This window comes from Alosa pseudoharengus, unplaced genomic scaffold (genome assembly GCF_046254945.1).
Source record: "Alosa pseudoharengus isolate Yale_2024_CS ecotype anadromous, Long Island Sound unplaced genomic scaffold, YU_APseudo_1.1 YU_APseudo_1.1_scf_1, whole genome shotgun sequence".
Lineage (NCBI taxonomy): Eukaryota > Metazoa > Chordata > Actinopteri > Clupeiformes > Clupeidae > Alosa > Alosa pseudoharengus.
The window spans coordinates 26,423,218-26,438,209 of record NW_027468564.1 but is presented as its reverse complement, the minus strand read 5'-3'; the positions used below and the strand labels follow the sequence as shown (position 1 = coordinate 26,438,209).

The 14,992-nt window shown below is 41.1% G+C and overlaps 2 protein-coding genes across 5 annotated transcripts in view; both read right to left on the bottom strand.

The window, feature by feature from the left end:
- The window catches only part of LOC143130731 (GTPase IMAP family member 9-like), a 42,365-nt gene extending 30,926 nt beyond the window's left edge, over positions 1-11,439 (bottom strand). For 2 of the 4 annotated variants that reach the window (XM_076290238.1, XM_076290009.1), the window contains exon 1: positions 11,372-11,439. The gene's annotated coding sequence lies outside the window, so the exon portion shown is untranslated. Of the gene's footprint in view, positions 1-2,218; positions 2,301-11,371 lie in introns of those variants that run through there. The other 2 variants (XM_076290077.1, XM_076290161.1) reach the window with 2 other exon arrangements.
- Positions 11,440-11,872: 433 nt separating this feature from the next.
- LOC143117800 (GTPase IMAP family member 9-like) lies at positions 11,873-13,732 on the bottom strand. Its single transcript, XM_076279293.1, has 2 exons — positions 13,693-13,732; positions 11,873-13,153 (listed from the first exon to the last, which is right to left on the bottom strand). Exons 1-2 carry the CDS (start codon positions 13,730-13,732, stop codon positions 12,417-12,419), a joined length of 777 nt encoding a protein of 258 aa, XP_076135408.1. The 3' UTR covers positions 11,873-12,416.
- Between the last annotated feature and the right edge of the window lie 1,260 nt (positions 13,733-14,992).

Here is a 14,992-nt window from a genome sequence, read left to right as displayed (position 1 = left end):
AGGTCCATCCCGGGAATGTGCCAACCCGTGGCCCCACCTCACCAGACTATTTCAATTTTCTGAACAAGTTAATGATAGTTTTCACTTCAAGTGTTTCAATTACAAAATAGTATTTTGTATTTGAAATACGTATTTTATATACATGTGTTAGAAATACTGCCCTTCCCTGGCAACATGGTAAAAATATGAAAATTACTTGATTTTACTTTCAATTCCTTTTACATTCTCCAAGGTATTAACAATAACATTTTTCATAACTCCATGTAGGATGTTTCTGTACATAAATGTAAGCACTGTAGCAGTAATGCAATATTTAGAAAATGTACTCTTGTACTCTTGATACTCAAGTACTTTTAAAAACAAGTACTTCAGTACTTTTACTTTAAGTAGACATCTGACTGTTGTACTTTTACTTGTACTTGAGTAAAATTCAGCAAAGGGTATCTGTACTTTTACTCAAGTAATGAAGCTGTGTACTCTGTCCGCCTCTGGTTGTAAGCAATTTGACCAACTCAGACAGAAATGGAAAGATTCTGATGCAGAAAATTACATTAATAATATTTTACAGGAGCAAGGAATGCAGGGACAAAGAAGCAAGTATGTCATTATGTATCTTAATGATACTGGTTTAAGTAGAAGAATTTAGTTTTTTCCTTTTTTTGAGGGGGGGGGGGCTGCTATTGTTTTATGATTTTATGATTTAATGTGTCATCCTTTTTACACACTCCTGTGTAGCAGTCCAGTAGGTGGCAGTATATATCGTGAAGATATGATCCACCATTAAACAGAAGAAGAAGAACACACATGGCATAATCAAAGATTGTTAAGGCGGAGCAAGATACTTCATCAGGAGCCACTTCCGGGAACCCGGATCGCACGAGGGGGGGGTCAAAATCCCCCTTTATGCAGAGCAGAGGCAGCGACTGCTCCATTGAAGTCTATGGGCATAGCTCAGAATTTTACCACATATGCTAAGGTCTTAGTTCTATAGAGTTAGGAATGTGAATTTCGGGCACGTTTTCATGATCCTCAAACCCTTGTGAACATTTCAGGTACATTTGTAGCATTTTTGAGCATTCGAGTCTGGAGAAAATCGACTTAATATCAGGTGTGCGCCGGTTATTTATGCCGCTGCTGTTGGCGGTTTGCAACGTACGCTCATCAATACGTCATCGACACGCCTCTTTATGCAGACAGGATTCGATCCCCATTTTGCGCCCATAGACATGAACTACGACGAAGTATCTTGCTCCGCCTTAACAATCTTTGGCATAATTAGCTGGTTCACCCTCACAGAGAATGTCTAATAGGAAGAGAATTGGCACTGTCTGGTTACTTCCGGTTTCTGAACCGGTTGCAGTTCCTCCTCAGATTCCACTTGAGGGCGCTCGCAGGCGAGTGCAGAATGCATAGAGGTCTATGGAGCTTTACCCCTCAATATCTACTTTTCTCTGGATATAATTTTTTGAGTAGTAATTTGAATGTTGCATTCGCTAGGAGAGGCAAAGAAAATACACACTGTTGATTGTTATATTTTTTGAAGTCACGTAAGTCTTCTAAAAAGCCTTAAATATGTCAATGACGTCATTCATTAGCACAATGCTAGCGTGATATGGGCAACAACGACCCAACCTGTAAGAAATGAAAAGGACATAAGTACTCTTTCATTCAACTTTAGATCTAAAATCTATATTGAACTTGCATAAACTACAATAAAATCTACGATTCTTCCACGACAAGCAGGTGAAAGAGATACATTTAGCCATCTAGCTCCATAGACCCCCATTCAACCTGCACTCGCCCGCGATCACCCCCAGTGGAATTCTAATGGAACTGCAACCAATGTCGATACAATGAGGCTTAATAGGAAGTGCCAAGGCTCTCCGTAGACGGGCTCTGACCCTCACCAGCTCTTCTTCTACTCTCTGGAATCTCGTTTGCAAGTGAGTTTTCAACACCTCTTTATTTTTCTTCCCTAAAAAGGTTTTCTAAAACTGTAGTTTTACTTAACATACTTAATCCTAAAACAAATTCTGTGCTCTCTTTTGTCACAAATCCCTATCAGTAGCCTACCATATATCAAAGTCATTGTTACTCTGCAATGTTGTTCCCACAGTCAACACGAGATTGCAGCCAGAAGGCAAGGCAAACTTATTCTCCATTGGTACTTCAAAGTGCAGTACATTTTAGCTGATACAATTCTTTCACACAGACTTACGTCAGACTAGCCTGGAAATCCAGACCCTGGAAATCTAGAAAGATTAAGGCATACTTGTCAACATTTAGCTTTCCAAAAACGGGAGATTTTGTCAGTGTTTCAGTGTGTGTCAGTGTTTATACCGGATCTGTGTTTGCATTTTTAATACGTTTCATACACGTGTTTCAACAATGCATTTCGGTCGTTGCTTTTACCTTACCATTACCTTACGCATGCATGCCAGTTATGTATCCACCAGCTGCTTGCCTGCAGCCTACTTCCAAAATTCCAAAGCTGCTTGCTGTCAGATTTGGTTCCGAGGGCACAAGTTCAGTGTATCAACAACACTCAATAACAGTTTATGTGATGTGTTAATCAATTAAATTCCCAACAATTTCACAACAGTTAGTTCTGGAGTAGGCCATTCCACTAGCCCGCTTGCTTACGACGAGACTCAGGCTGCACAGTCGGCACCCGCTTCCTTATTTGGGTTTTGGGTTGCCAGGTTTTAGCCTATGACAAAACGGTTGAAATTGAAACTAAGTGATCGTGTATGTGTACGGTGTATTTCATACACAATCTGGCAACCTGGGAGATGTCAGACTAATAGAAAAAATGAATGGATCAATGATTTTAAAATGAAGTTTGATGGCTATGCAAATTACGGGAGTTTTCCGGGAGAAATAACAAAATGGGAGGGTGCTGGGAGATGACCTTGAAATACGGGAGAACCCGGGAAACACGGGAGTGTTGACAGGTATGGATTAAGGGTCTGGCCACGAATAATGATACTGGCCCAACTCGAGGGGCGGCACCAAGCATGCATTTGAAAATCTCACTGCACGCAATTTGCCATATTGGGCAGCCGTGGCCTACTGGTTAGCACTTCGGACCTGTGACCGGAGAGTTGCAGGTTCAAACCCCGACCAGTAGGAACGGCTGAAGTGCCCTTGAGCAAGGCACCTAACCCCTCACTGCTCCCCGAGCGCCGCTGTTGATGCAGGCAGCTCACTGCGCTGGGATTAGTGTGTGCTTCACCTCACTGTGTGCTGAGTGTGTTTCACTAATTCACGGATTGGGATAAATGCAGAGACCAAATTTCCCTCACGGGATCAAAAGAGTATATATACTTATACTTATATACTTATTCACCCAGCGGCCATTACAAGGCTGAGGGGTACACTTGCCTTTACACCTCAGTCCAGCATATGGTGGTGGTAATGCACTCCGTTTGCAAACTGCTAAAAAAAAAAACTCTTCGCCCTTCTTTTTTGGCAGATTTCGGCTTTTTTTTTGGCAGTTTGCAAACGGGAGTGCATTACCACCACTATCTGCTGGACTGAGGTGTAATGGCAAGTGTACCCCTCAGCCTCGTAATGGCTGGCATATTGGGCAGCCGTGGCCTACTGGTTAGCACTTCGGACCTGTGACCGGAGAGTTGCAGGTTCAAACCCCGACCAGTAGGAACGGCTGAAGTGGGGTGAAAAAGGTGGGTGAAAAAGGCGAATTGGATAACACTACGACCAATGTTTACTGACTGATTCGTTGCAGCGCTGTCATCAACTGTTTAGCTCGCCTCTGGCCCGCCTATCAGTTACACCGATGTGATTGGTTCCCCGCGGTGCAAGTGGTAAAAGTAACGTGTATCATTACTCATTGCCAGAGTCTCTTGCAGAGACAATTCAAAAACTATGCTACAATGCTTCCATTATACAAATGAACATGATACAATACTTTTAAACCCTTGAGCCAGCTCCTTTCTGCGTATGCAATCCAATGGCGATGCAGGTTTGTTTGCACCTCCAACAGCATATCATACCTGGTTACCTCCAAAAAATATCAAAGTATTTTATCATGTTCATTTGTATAATGAAAGCACCGTTTTATATAAAGTGCCTGTCGAAGTTAACTGATGGTCAACTCGACCAAAACTCTGATATTGTTTGCACCTCCAAGTGGTCTGTGACATAAGCTTGTGTGTAGAGTAAAGTTTGGTTTGAAGTAAAGTGAGGAGTTTTGCCATAAATTAGCTATTTAGATGGTGGTGGTGTAGTGGTTAGGGATCTGCTTCAAAAACAGAGAAACTAGAAGGTCCAAAGTTAATTCCCAGGAGCCAATAATATTTTGCTAAATGTGTCTAATTTTATGAATATGAAACAAAATGTCATTGGTAAAGGTGGGTTCATATATGACTGTTAACTTGATATTACCAGTTATCTGGAAAGTTGTCACACTGTCTACAAGAGATTAGTAAATGTGTCATGAGTTACCATTCAGATCAAAAATGGTTAGTTAGTCCATTCTTTAAATGTGATTTCATAAGCCCATTTCTAAAGCACTTTGACTTATCAATGTGGATGCATTGACCAATATGAACAAATGTGTTCTGCCTTGCCATCTGCTGCCATCGTATGCTGGCTCCATGAACAACAATACAATAATAATTGGTAGTCTTCTTTGTTGGCAGATTTGTGGGTAGCATGCTTTTTAAAGTTAATTTGAGTAGGGGCTTCTGAATGTGTTTTTACCTTGGATTTTGGCACAAGCGATTTTAACATCTAATCCTGTGTATTAATGTAATGCTGAAGCTAGCATAGGCTAGTGACTGATGTGAATATGGCAGCTGGCAACTAGGGAAAGACCTTGTGACAGCACGGAAAGACGTCTGACAGGAGGAAATAGACCCCGCTGGGGCTACAATGGGTTAGCAGCTCATTGTGGCAGTAGCCCAGGCTTTACTAAGCTATAGGCTACACCCTACCAAGCTACAGTACGACATAATGAAAAAATACCCCTAGAGTCAGCGAGAGCAGGGGCGAAAGATGACTCACTCGTGATAGACATGGTTACTGACCCTGGAACGAATTTGATTACGAGTAAGGAAAACATGTCTGTGGAAGCCACTAGTTCAGAGAAAACTGAGAAGAAGCTGCAGATTTGTGTGTGTGGTTGGCAGAAGGTTACAAGTCTAAAGGGCCTGAAAATTCATGAAGGAAAAAAGAAGTGCTTGGTAGAGGGAAAACAGGGTCCCCGCATTGATAGCTATTTCTTAAGAAGTGCATCAAGTCAGTCGGTTGAAGTTCAGCGACAGGAAGAAACCCACAGTTCGCAGGACATCAACAGAAAGAGAGGCCAGTCAGCCAAGGAGGGAGAAGATTAATGGTCATAGGCCTGGGGTCAGATGGCCAGGCGCAGCAGAATGTAGAATGTGGGAAGATGTTAATAGTGATTTGGTCAGCATCCTGGGTCAGCTCAAGGGGACGGCTGAAAGCAAATTAGAGAAAGTGGGAGACATTATTTATAGCTATGGTAAGGAAAGATTTGGGACTATTGAGATAAGGGCAAAACGGCAACATGAGGTAGTCAAATCTAGGCGCCAGCAGGAGATAGATAAACTTATCAAGGAGAGGAGGCAGCTTAAGAAGCGGTGGAGAAAAAGCTACAGATGATGAGAAGGAAGGTATTGACTGTCTACAGGCAGATGTGAGGGAGCGGTTGGCAGTGCTAAGAAGAGCTGAAAATATTAGGAAAAACAGGAAGAAGAAATCATGAGCTCGACTAGCATTCTAGTAGAAAAAACAGAGGCGCACTCAAGGGCTTGATACTCATACAAATTTGTATTGAGAGCCGAGGTTATTACAATAAGTCTACGGACCAAGAACTGGGAAACAAACATTTCGAGCTTAGCCCATTATCAATGTCTCCATTATGAAACATGTCACAGGGCGTTCAGGTTTTTTATAGACGTGACGTGTCAATTAACGAATTCAATCTGGTGGTACAAATGTAGTGGTCTTACCGGACCTGTTCTGGAAAGCAGCGCACGTATGGCAAGGATGGAAGCCTGTGCTTCTGCTCAAGCGCTCCATATGGCTACGTGCGCTGTAATTGTATGCTCTGACAAAAAAATCCCTTATATTTCTGGCCCTGTAATGAGCGAATAAAGGTGGGTTAGGAAAGAGGGCATGACATACAGGATCACTACTTAAGACATGCCAATGCTTTTTTATGGCTCCCTTGATCTGTGCTCTATGTTTGCTATAGGTCGTGGTGCATACTACCGAGGAGCGCTTTTCCTTCTTAGAGTGGGTCTGGGTATTGCACACTCTCTCTAGAGCCTCATTCAAACAAGTGATAGCCTCTTAGACTGAACTGTTTATACATCCTAGTGACCTCAGTATTAAAATCAGTTAGTTAGTGCAGATACGTTTTGCCCTAAGGAACTGCGTGTATGGTAGACCACGTTTCAGGGAGGAAGGATGGGCACTAGTTGCATGTAAAATGCTGTTCTTGTCAGTAGGTTTCATGTAGAGTGCCATCAACTTTCCCCCTTCTAGGTGTACAACAGTATCCAAGAAAGAAACAGATTTCGGATCAATCACAACCTCAAACTTCATTGAATGTATCATATTGTTGAGATGCGTCACAAAATCATTAAATTGGTCACTCGAGCCTTTGAATAGAGGGTCATTCCGTGCCAAATCAACAGATGCCTCCCGTCTGACCATCTTGGATTTGCTTCATACTTTATGTCAATAATCCTATAATATCCAACAACTACTGTGCAAAAGTTTAAGCTTGTATCTACTTTATTTTCTGAGCTATGGCAAATATTAATGTCTGGTCCAAATAACTTTGCCTTTGAAAACATCTACAGTCGTGCAATATTCCCTGAAAATTTCAAGCATCTAGCATGAATTGTTCAAACGTAATGACCCAAGCAACTTAGTGATTTAAAAAAAAACGCATTTTATCAGACTAATGACCCTGTTTTATAAGCCTCCATATCTCAGAAAATAAAGTATATAGAAGCATTAACGTTTGCACAGTAGTTGTTGGGTATTATAGCATTATTGACATAAAGTATGAAGCAAATCCAAGATGGTCAGGCGGGAGGCATCTGTTGATTTGGCACGGAATGACCCTTTTGTGTTCTTTCACCCCTGTCTGTTAGTTGTTCAGTTAGTTAACAGGATAATGGAATGGGTCAAGGCTGGGTAGCTGAGTAATGGGTTAGGCTTGGTAGTTGGAGGCCAGGATGCCAATGGTGGAGATTGCATACAAGTGGCACCCCAAGAAAGCTTTTTTCATAGGGAAATAGAATGGAGGCTAGGTGGACAATCTGAAATTTTGGACATAACACATATTTGATACATGACTAACCCTAGAATAGATGTAGAAAGCATCCGAGGCAAAGTGTTTTGATAGCTGAGGAAAAGTTGATGGCAACTTATAACCTAAATGAATGGGGTGAATGGCATGGCCGGATTATCATGACCATGGGCCCTGGGCACAAAATCGGAATGTGCCCCCCTCCCTCCCCGCATGCACGCCCGCACACAGTTGCCTGATGGTACGCACAGTGCGTACGCCCATACACGTGCAGGCGCGCACTCACTAACCCCACAGCTATCCTGTAGGTTACAGCAGCTGTGAGAACCACCGTTGGGCTGCTAAGAAAGACTCTGTTGTAGTTTCTAGATAGCCTGGGTGCCGTTCCGAACTTAGGCCCGGCCCGCCCCACGGGAAGTTTGGTCTGGCATTGCTCCATTGTGGTGGAAGTATGCTCGCCCTAAATCGGGCGGACCAATCAAATCAGGTTTTACGATGATGAACAGGTGAGCAACAGCGCCTGGTCTATCACGTCATCTGAGCACGCTTAGATTAGGCTTATGTTTGAAACAAAAACGCTGTGGCTAGAAGGATACATGGCTTTTAAGACCCCATATGGAAAATTCATATTATTTAATGAGGTTGTATCACTGAAAACGATTATTTCTGAAAACTTTGGCCAAAGTTGAGATGTGGGAAAACTGGTGGTTTCACTTTCATCAAGGGAAAACAGCGCTTTTGCATTGCGACATGTTCCCTCGTTCGTTTGAAATCTCTGATTGACCACCTGTTCGAGGGATTTGCGACAGCCTTTCCCAGCTGTTTAACATGTTTGTAGCAAATCACTGTTCAACAGAATTTTTATTATTATTTTTAAAAACGGAGGGGATATAGGAGCAGAAGGATGGTTCGTGTGTTTCCTTCCTACACCTCACGGTAAGCTATTTTGTTGCTCTGATTGGTTAGGTCTATCCAATTGAGTGCAGAGGCATTCCCGCCTGTATCGGTTGAAACATGCCCCATAATTACGTCCCAATGGAGCAGTATCAGACTCATATTCTGACTAGAATTTGAGTATGACAACGTCAGGCTAGTTTCTAGATGATACAAACACAAAATTAATTTCTGTCAATTAAACCTCTTATCAGATTTATTTATGAGTATCCTCATGTATTGTGATGTCCAAGTTCCATGATGGGGTTTGTTTCATGCATGCAGTGTGTGGTTTGGATAAGCCAGATGGGCAGCTTGCCTGTCTTCAGCTTAAAGGTTATGTCCAAAATTGTGTGAAAAACGTCCAATTAACTGCAAAAATAAAAACGACAACAAAAAAAACACCAAGAAAACCCCCTGAACCCCCGAATTTGTGTAGCCTACCCTACTTAGCCTACAATTCCTAGGCTATACTCGTCATGTCGAGATGTCATTTTAGCTAACGTGGTTAGAAGTTTCTCGGATGCAATTGAGCTGTTACTCCACACTTCATCAACCCACAAACATGAAATTTACTTCTGTCAAAATGTTTGAAAGGGAGAGACACTAGGGTAAAGATATCTATCTCCTGTTACTGGATCAGCAGGTAAGACGGGACGTGAGAGTGCCACCCGCATCGATCGCCAGACTCAGAGTCGCCTGCAGGAATGAATGCTATGGTACGCACACCCATCTACACTACAATCACGTGATTTTGGACAGAAACTTTAAGCTGAAGACAGGCAAGCTGCGTGGTCTGGCTCACTGCATGAAACAAACACTATCATGGAATTTGGACATCACAATAAATGAGGATACCCATAAATAATCTGCACTGATAAGAGGTTTAATTGACAGAAATTACTTTTTTATGTGTAGGCTATCATCTAGAAACTACAACAGAGCCTTTCTTAGCAGCCCATCGGTGGTTCTCAAAGCTGCTGGAACCTACTGGTTGTGCTTTTGGGTAGTGAGTCTGTCTGGCGATGCGGGTGGCACCCTCACCTCCTGTCTTACCTGCTGATCTAGTAACAGGAGATAGATATCTTCACCTTTAGCTTCGTCTGTAGTCAAAACGTGTGTAATATTCTTAGCATGTACCGTATTTTCCGGACTATAAGTCGCACTTTTTTCTCATAGTTTGGCTGGTCCTGCGACTCAGGTGCAACATATATATATTTATATATATGTTTTTTTCCTCTTCATGACACATTTTTTGACTGGTGCGACTTATACTCCGGTGCGACTTATAGTCCGGAAAATACGGTAAGTCTTGTCTGCATTAGATTGCAATCTGTACCAGGCATTAACAAACACGAAGGCCCTCACTGTGCGTAAAGCCACAAAATGATGCTTGTGCTTACTGCGCTACACTCAAAACTTAATTTAGTCTCAAAAGTTTTGACAGAAGTAGATTTCATGTTTGTGGGTTGATGAAGTGTGGACTAACTGCTCAATTGTGTCCGAGAAAACGCTAAAATAGCTAAAATGACATCTCGACATGACGACTATAGCCTAGTCTAGATGTTATGAAATGTTTCGACGTGATAGCTCGCACTCACTCATTGACTGACGGCAGGCAGCATTTGTGCAGGCAGCTACAGACACAGACACTGTTTTTTGACGTGATTTAACATAATATTTTGATTGAACGGGTTGCACAATCTGCATAAGATTAGGGAAGTGAGTACTGCGTTTGTAACGTGATCAAACATAATATTTTACTTACTGGTCCCGTGCCCCTGGGCAGGTGCCCAGTTGCCCTAATCAGGGCTCTCAAGTCCGAGGGTTAAAGGGGTCAGACGGGTTGGTTGCGAGAATGGGGGTGTTTCATTAATTATACTACAACTTTTTGTTGCTGTTATTAATATGCCTTCAGATGTTCCAGTGTAACAGAGGTCGTTACATCAGCCGCTCACGGCCCTTGAACCCGCCACCTCAACACACACCGGCTTGGGAGTCGAGCGCTCTAACCACTGAGCTAAAAGCCCAGGCTCCCAACTCAGCGGTTAGAAGCGTTCTTAAGGTTAGGGGTGTGAGGATTTACACGGGCAACTAGCATCACCAGCTAGCATACACCAGCCCCAGGTCGGTTACCAGTTGATCCAATATTAGTTGTGCAGAAATATAGCCCATCTTATACACACCAATTGAATTGAAATAGAAATTGTATAGATTTGTATTTTTTGTAATTATTCCACATGTAGTATAGTCATATCAGAACCTGAAGTAGCCTACAATCCAAATGCAAGCATGGAACAGAGTATTACCTTTCATTTGAGGCCAAGATTATGCTTATAAGGGGTTCATATGCAGTAAGCATTTGATTGACAGTATGCATTTTGGATAACCCAAAGTCCTATGGGGAGTTTTCATAGGGCATTTTACAAAATGAATGAGTATACCTTGGCAAATAATGGTCTAAAGTACTCATGTTGTCATTCTATATTGATCTACTTTTGCACACAGCATGACAAGACCTAATGCTAGGACTCAAGTCATATCAAGTCAAGACCTAGAGGGCTGTAATGTGGTCAGTTCAAAGGTGCCTGTTATCCGGTAGAAAAAGAAAAGAATAATCTTTTTAACTTTGTGTCAGTAAATCACACAGTTATTCTAATTGTTTTCCAACAGTGCCTCAGCTTTCCAAAAGAGAGCAGGCATTTGATTATTGGCTAAAGTATGTAGGAGCAATGCCCTCCTAAGTCAAAATGGGGCAAAAGTATGATTTATAATTGCTCAGATTTGCAAAAGAAATGATTTGACACATGGCTAACAAATTCCATAATGGGCCTTTTCACCACCTCTGAGCATCCACTAACCTGGACCTTTTAGGGGGCTTTCCTCTCAGGGTGAATGAGAGGATGCTTAATTGCTTTTTACCCGACATTTTTGAATACAGATGCAATGATTAATGCATTCATGGCCAGGATATAATTATATAATATGACATGATTTTAAAAGTGACCTATAACAATAGGCTATGCAATAAGCTACTATTCAAACGAACACTTAAATTATATTGTTCTTAAACAACGAGTAGGAAAACTATAGTAACTAATGAGAGATTGAAATGAATGAAGCTATTACCTGAGTATCCTGTTCTCTTCCAACTCCACCTCGTTTACCACCTCCGCTATGCATTCACCGAAGGCCGAGACTGCTCACAAAACTGAAACTCAGAGTTCGCCCGGCAACAAAACAAAACAATTTCCTGATTGGTTGAGAAATCCAATTTTCTGATTGGCCGATAGGTTAGTAACTGAACAGCAGCTCTCTGAGCTGAATGAGTGCACAGACAGCAACGTTGTGTGACACGTTTGTAAAATATAGCCCTTAGACATTTCTGTGCGGGCAAGTTAATAATTTCTCGGAGTGAGAAATGCCATGTGTGGCGTGTGAGCGTGTGAAGTCATTGAAATGCGTGTGTCTCACGCTCAATGCGTGAGACTTGAGAGGTCTGGCCCTAATGGTTAATCCGGCCCAGGTGAATGGCAGGCATTTGACAAAAAACTAAAACTGGTTACTAATACACATTTATTTGTGATGAAGAATCTTTTGTCTGTGCAAAAAGGTATGAGATTTAAAAAAAAAAAAGAAATCATCAAATTCCTCATCAAATTGTTTTTACCTCATGCAATTTTAACATTAGCAGAAATATTACAAAGTCACACAGAGATAACACATTCAGAATATTTGGCAACATAGAACAATGCTATAATATTCAAAACTTCACTACATTAGCAAAAAAAACAAATCAAGGAAACACTGATTCATGACAAAGCAAAACACAAGACCTATTTCTGAAATTAGTTTGGTTTCTAGGAACAGCTAACAGTAATATGGTATTGCAACTCTAAGCATTAATATTTCAACATCCTCCATAGGTTTTTTTTTTTTTAACCCATTCAACTTAGATGCTCATTCAACGTGTTTTCATATAACATCCCAAGCCAGTAAACAAGCCAACACTTATCCTTCCAAGTACAAGTGCAGGGCATACAACAGCAGCCACTGCTGCCTCAACTACAAACGCTGTTACCATGGCAGCAGCTCCACCAACACTTACACCTGCAGTCACACCTATACCAACAGAAGCTGATCTTTCAGTTTTTTCTGATTTTTTTTAGATTTTTCATCCTCTTCCTCTCATTTGCTCTGATATTTTCTTCTTTTTCTTTCTCTTTCTTTGCCTTCTCTTGTTGCTTTTTTTGTTCTCCTCTTCAATTTTTCTCTGAGCTTCTTCAAACATCTTATCAGTATAGTACTTTTTATTATTTTTTTCCACCATTTTTTCAATCATCTGCATAAGATCCTTTACTTGTTGGCGATTTAAGATGTCTTTGTTCTCAAACACAAAATGGCCACCTTTGCAGTCCTCTTTCAATTTTTTCAGCTTTTCATTTGCAGCTATAAAATCGTCAATAGACTTCTTCCCCAAGTCAGCACACCCTGGGAACAGCAATATCGTGAAGGCTGACGCCCTTTCACCAAAGTTTTTTTGGATCCACTCGACCGCATTGCTTTCCTCCACCGTAAACCTCCCCAGCCGGATCACCAAGAGAAAGGCATGAGGTCCTGGCACAGATGCCTTGATACACTTCTTTATCGCCTCTTCGGTTTTCTCCTCACTCACCGAGGTGTCAAAAAGTCCCGGTGTGTCAATCACTTCAATTTTGTATCCAGCAGCTACTTCTTTAGATTTCTTTTCACAGGATTGTGTCACGGCATTTAGTGAACATTCCACTTTAAAGGCCTCTACATCCCCTAGGATGGTGTTGGCTGAGGAACTCTTTCCAGCTCCGGTCTTGCCCAGCAGCACAATGCGGAGGGGTTTTGGTCCTATAAAGAAGTTGTATACATTTAACCCCACTCATTTGGATGTAAACATACAGTACTGAAGTCCGCACGGAGTCTATTTTTTTCTCATGTTTTCATATCAAATATTTAAGTTTTTGGCCAAAGTTTTTGACTACAACAGTTTTTGGTGATTTTGGCCAAACCGAGGCCTGAAATAACAAGCAAAGGAAACTCTACACTGTTTTTGTTTTTTGTAATACCTCCACTTTGGTCAGAATTTTTCAAATGAACCTTTTTTCAGTGACCCAAAACAGAGCTGTAGTTAACAGCTGTAGGATAAATGTCCATAATGCATAACATTTTGATAAATACACAGGTTTGTGTGGCAAGCTGATATCTGAAACAAAACTCTTTTTCTCAGCATAGTCGGTAAGTTGTAAAATCAAGAAAATTATGTGGCCCTGTTGTGGCCCTGTTGGAAGACTCAGGATATCTGGCAGTTTTGCATCCACCTCTTCAGCATTTAAGGAGGTCCTCTCTCCACCTCTTCAGCATTTAAAGAGGTCCTCTCTCCACCTTCCTGCAAATTCACATGATTTCAAGGATTTTACCTCTCCTCTCGGAAAGAAACACGAGAGCATGAGCAACCATATGTCTTCTTCCTTTCTGTATTATATATAGAATATTAATTTGTGTGTGTGTGTGTGTGTGTGTGTGTGTGTGTCACTAATGGCAATCCACACATAAAAGAGGAGTAGAGTATTTTGATTAGTGGATTAGTTTTGGTTTGTGACTGTGTTGAATTGTTGACTGTGTTTAATTAAGGAGGTTGATGTTTAATTTACATGAACATATTTATTTAGTTGGGTGGCAATAAAGTATCTATAATAAAGTATCTAGGCTATACAAAAGAGAACCTAACTGTATCCGACATTATAATCTAATGACTTCACACGTCTATTTTTCTCATGTTTTTGTTGTTGTTGCTGTTGTTTAAAATAATGCCACCCACACACAAATACAACAGTAAAACGCTGCTGGAAACATATTATAATTTATAAAAAGATTCTAGAAAAATAATCTGTTTTCCTGCCTGCATGGAAACACTGTTTTTTTTTTTTTTAAATGAACCTTTTTCAGTCAGAGTTGTAGTTGAAATTAATGGCCAAAATACATATAAACATTTTGATAAATGTACAGGTTTGTGTGGGCAAGATCTAAAAGCTGATGTCTGAAACAAAACTTACCTCTCTTTCTCAGCGTAGTAAATTGTAGGTAAGTTGTCAAATCTACAGTGTAAAATCAAGAAAATGATGTGGCCCTGTTGGAAGACGAAGTAGCCTATCTATGCCAGTTTTCCATTCAGCTCCTCAGTATTTAAGGAGGTGCTGTCCCCTGCAGTGTCACATGATTTCAAAGATTGTACCACTCTTTTCAGAAAAGAGCACAAGGGGTGTCAGTATATGCCCTCCTTCGTTTTCTAAATATAGCATTTGTGTGTGTGCGTGTGTGTCTGTGTTTGTGTGTGACTGATAACTCCTCTTTTTGGTGTGTATTTATATTCTATGGAATTAATTTAGGTTTGGGTACTGTGTACACTTTAGGAGGTTGGTGTTTACTTCCCTTCTGTTTATATATGAGCATATTTCTGGGGGATCTCTCGTCATTTGATATTGGATACAGTATGTACGCCCCCCAGAGGGTAGTCTGTGTACAACTGCTCTGTGCGTTTAACAGTGTGTAGTCTGAATCTGTAACATGAGCGTGGGGAGTAGTCACTACTTGGCACAACATTATATTTATTATATTTTGATATCTAGCCATAGGGTTATCCAAATCTTACTTTGTCCTTACCCTAGTTTATTTATTCTTCGGTAAGGTTATCTGGTATCTCCTCAATCTCAAACAGGG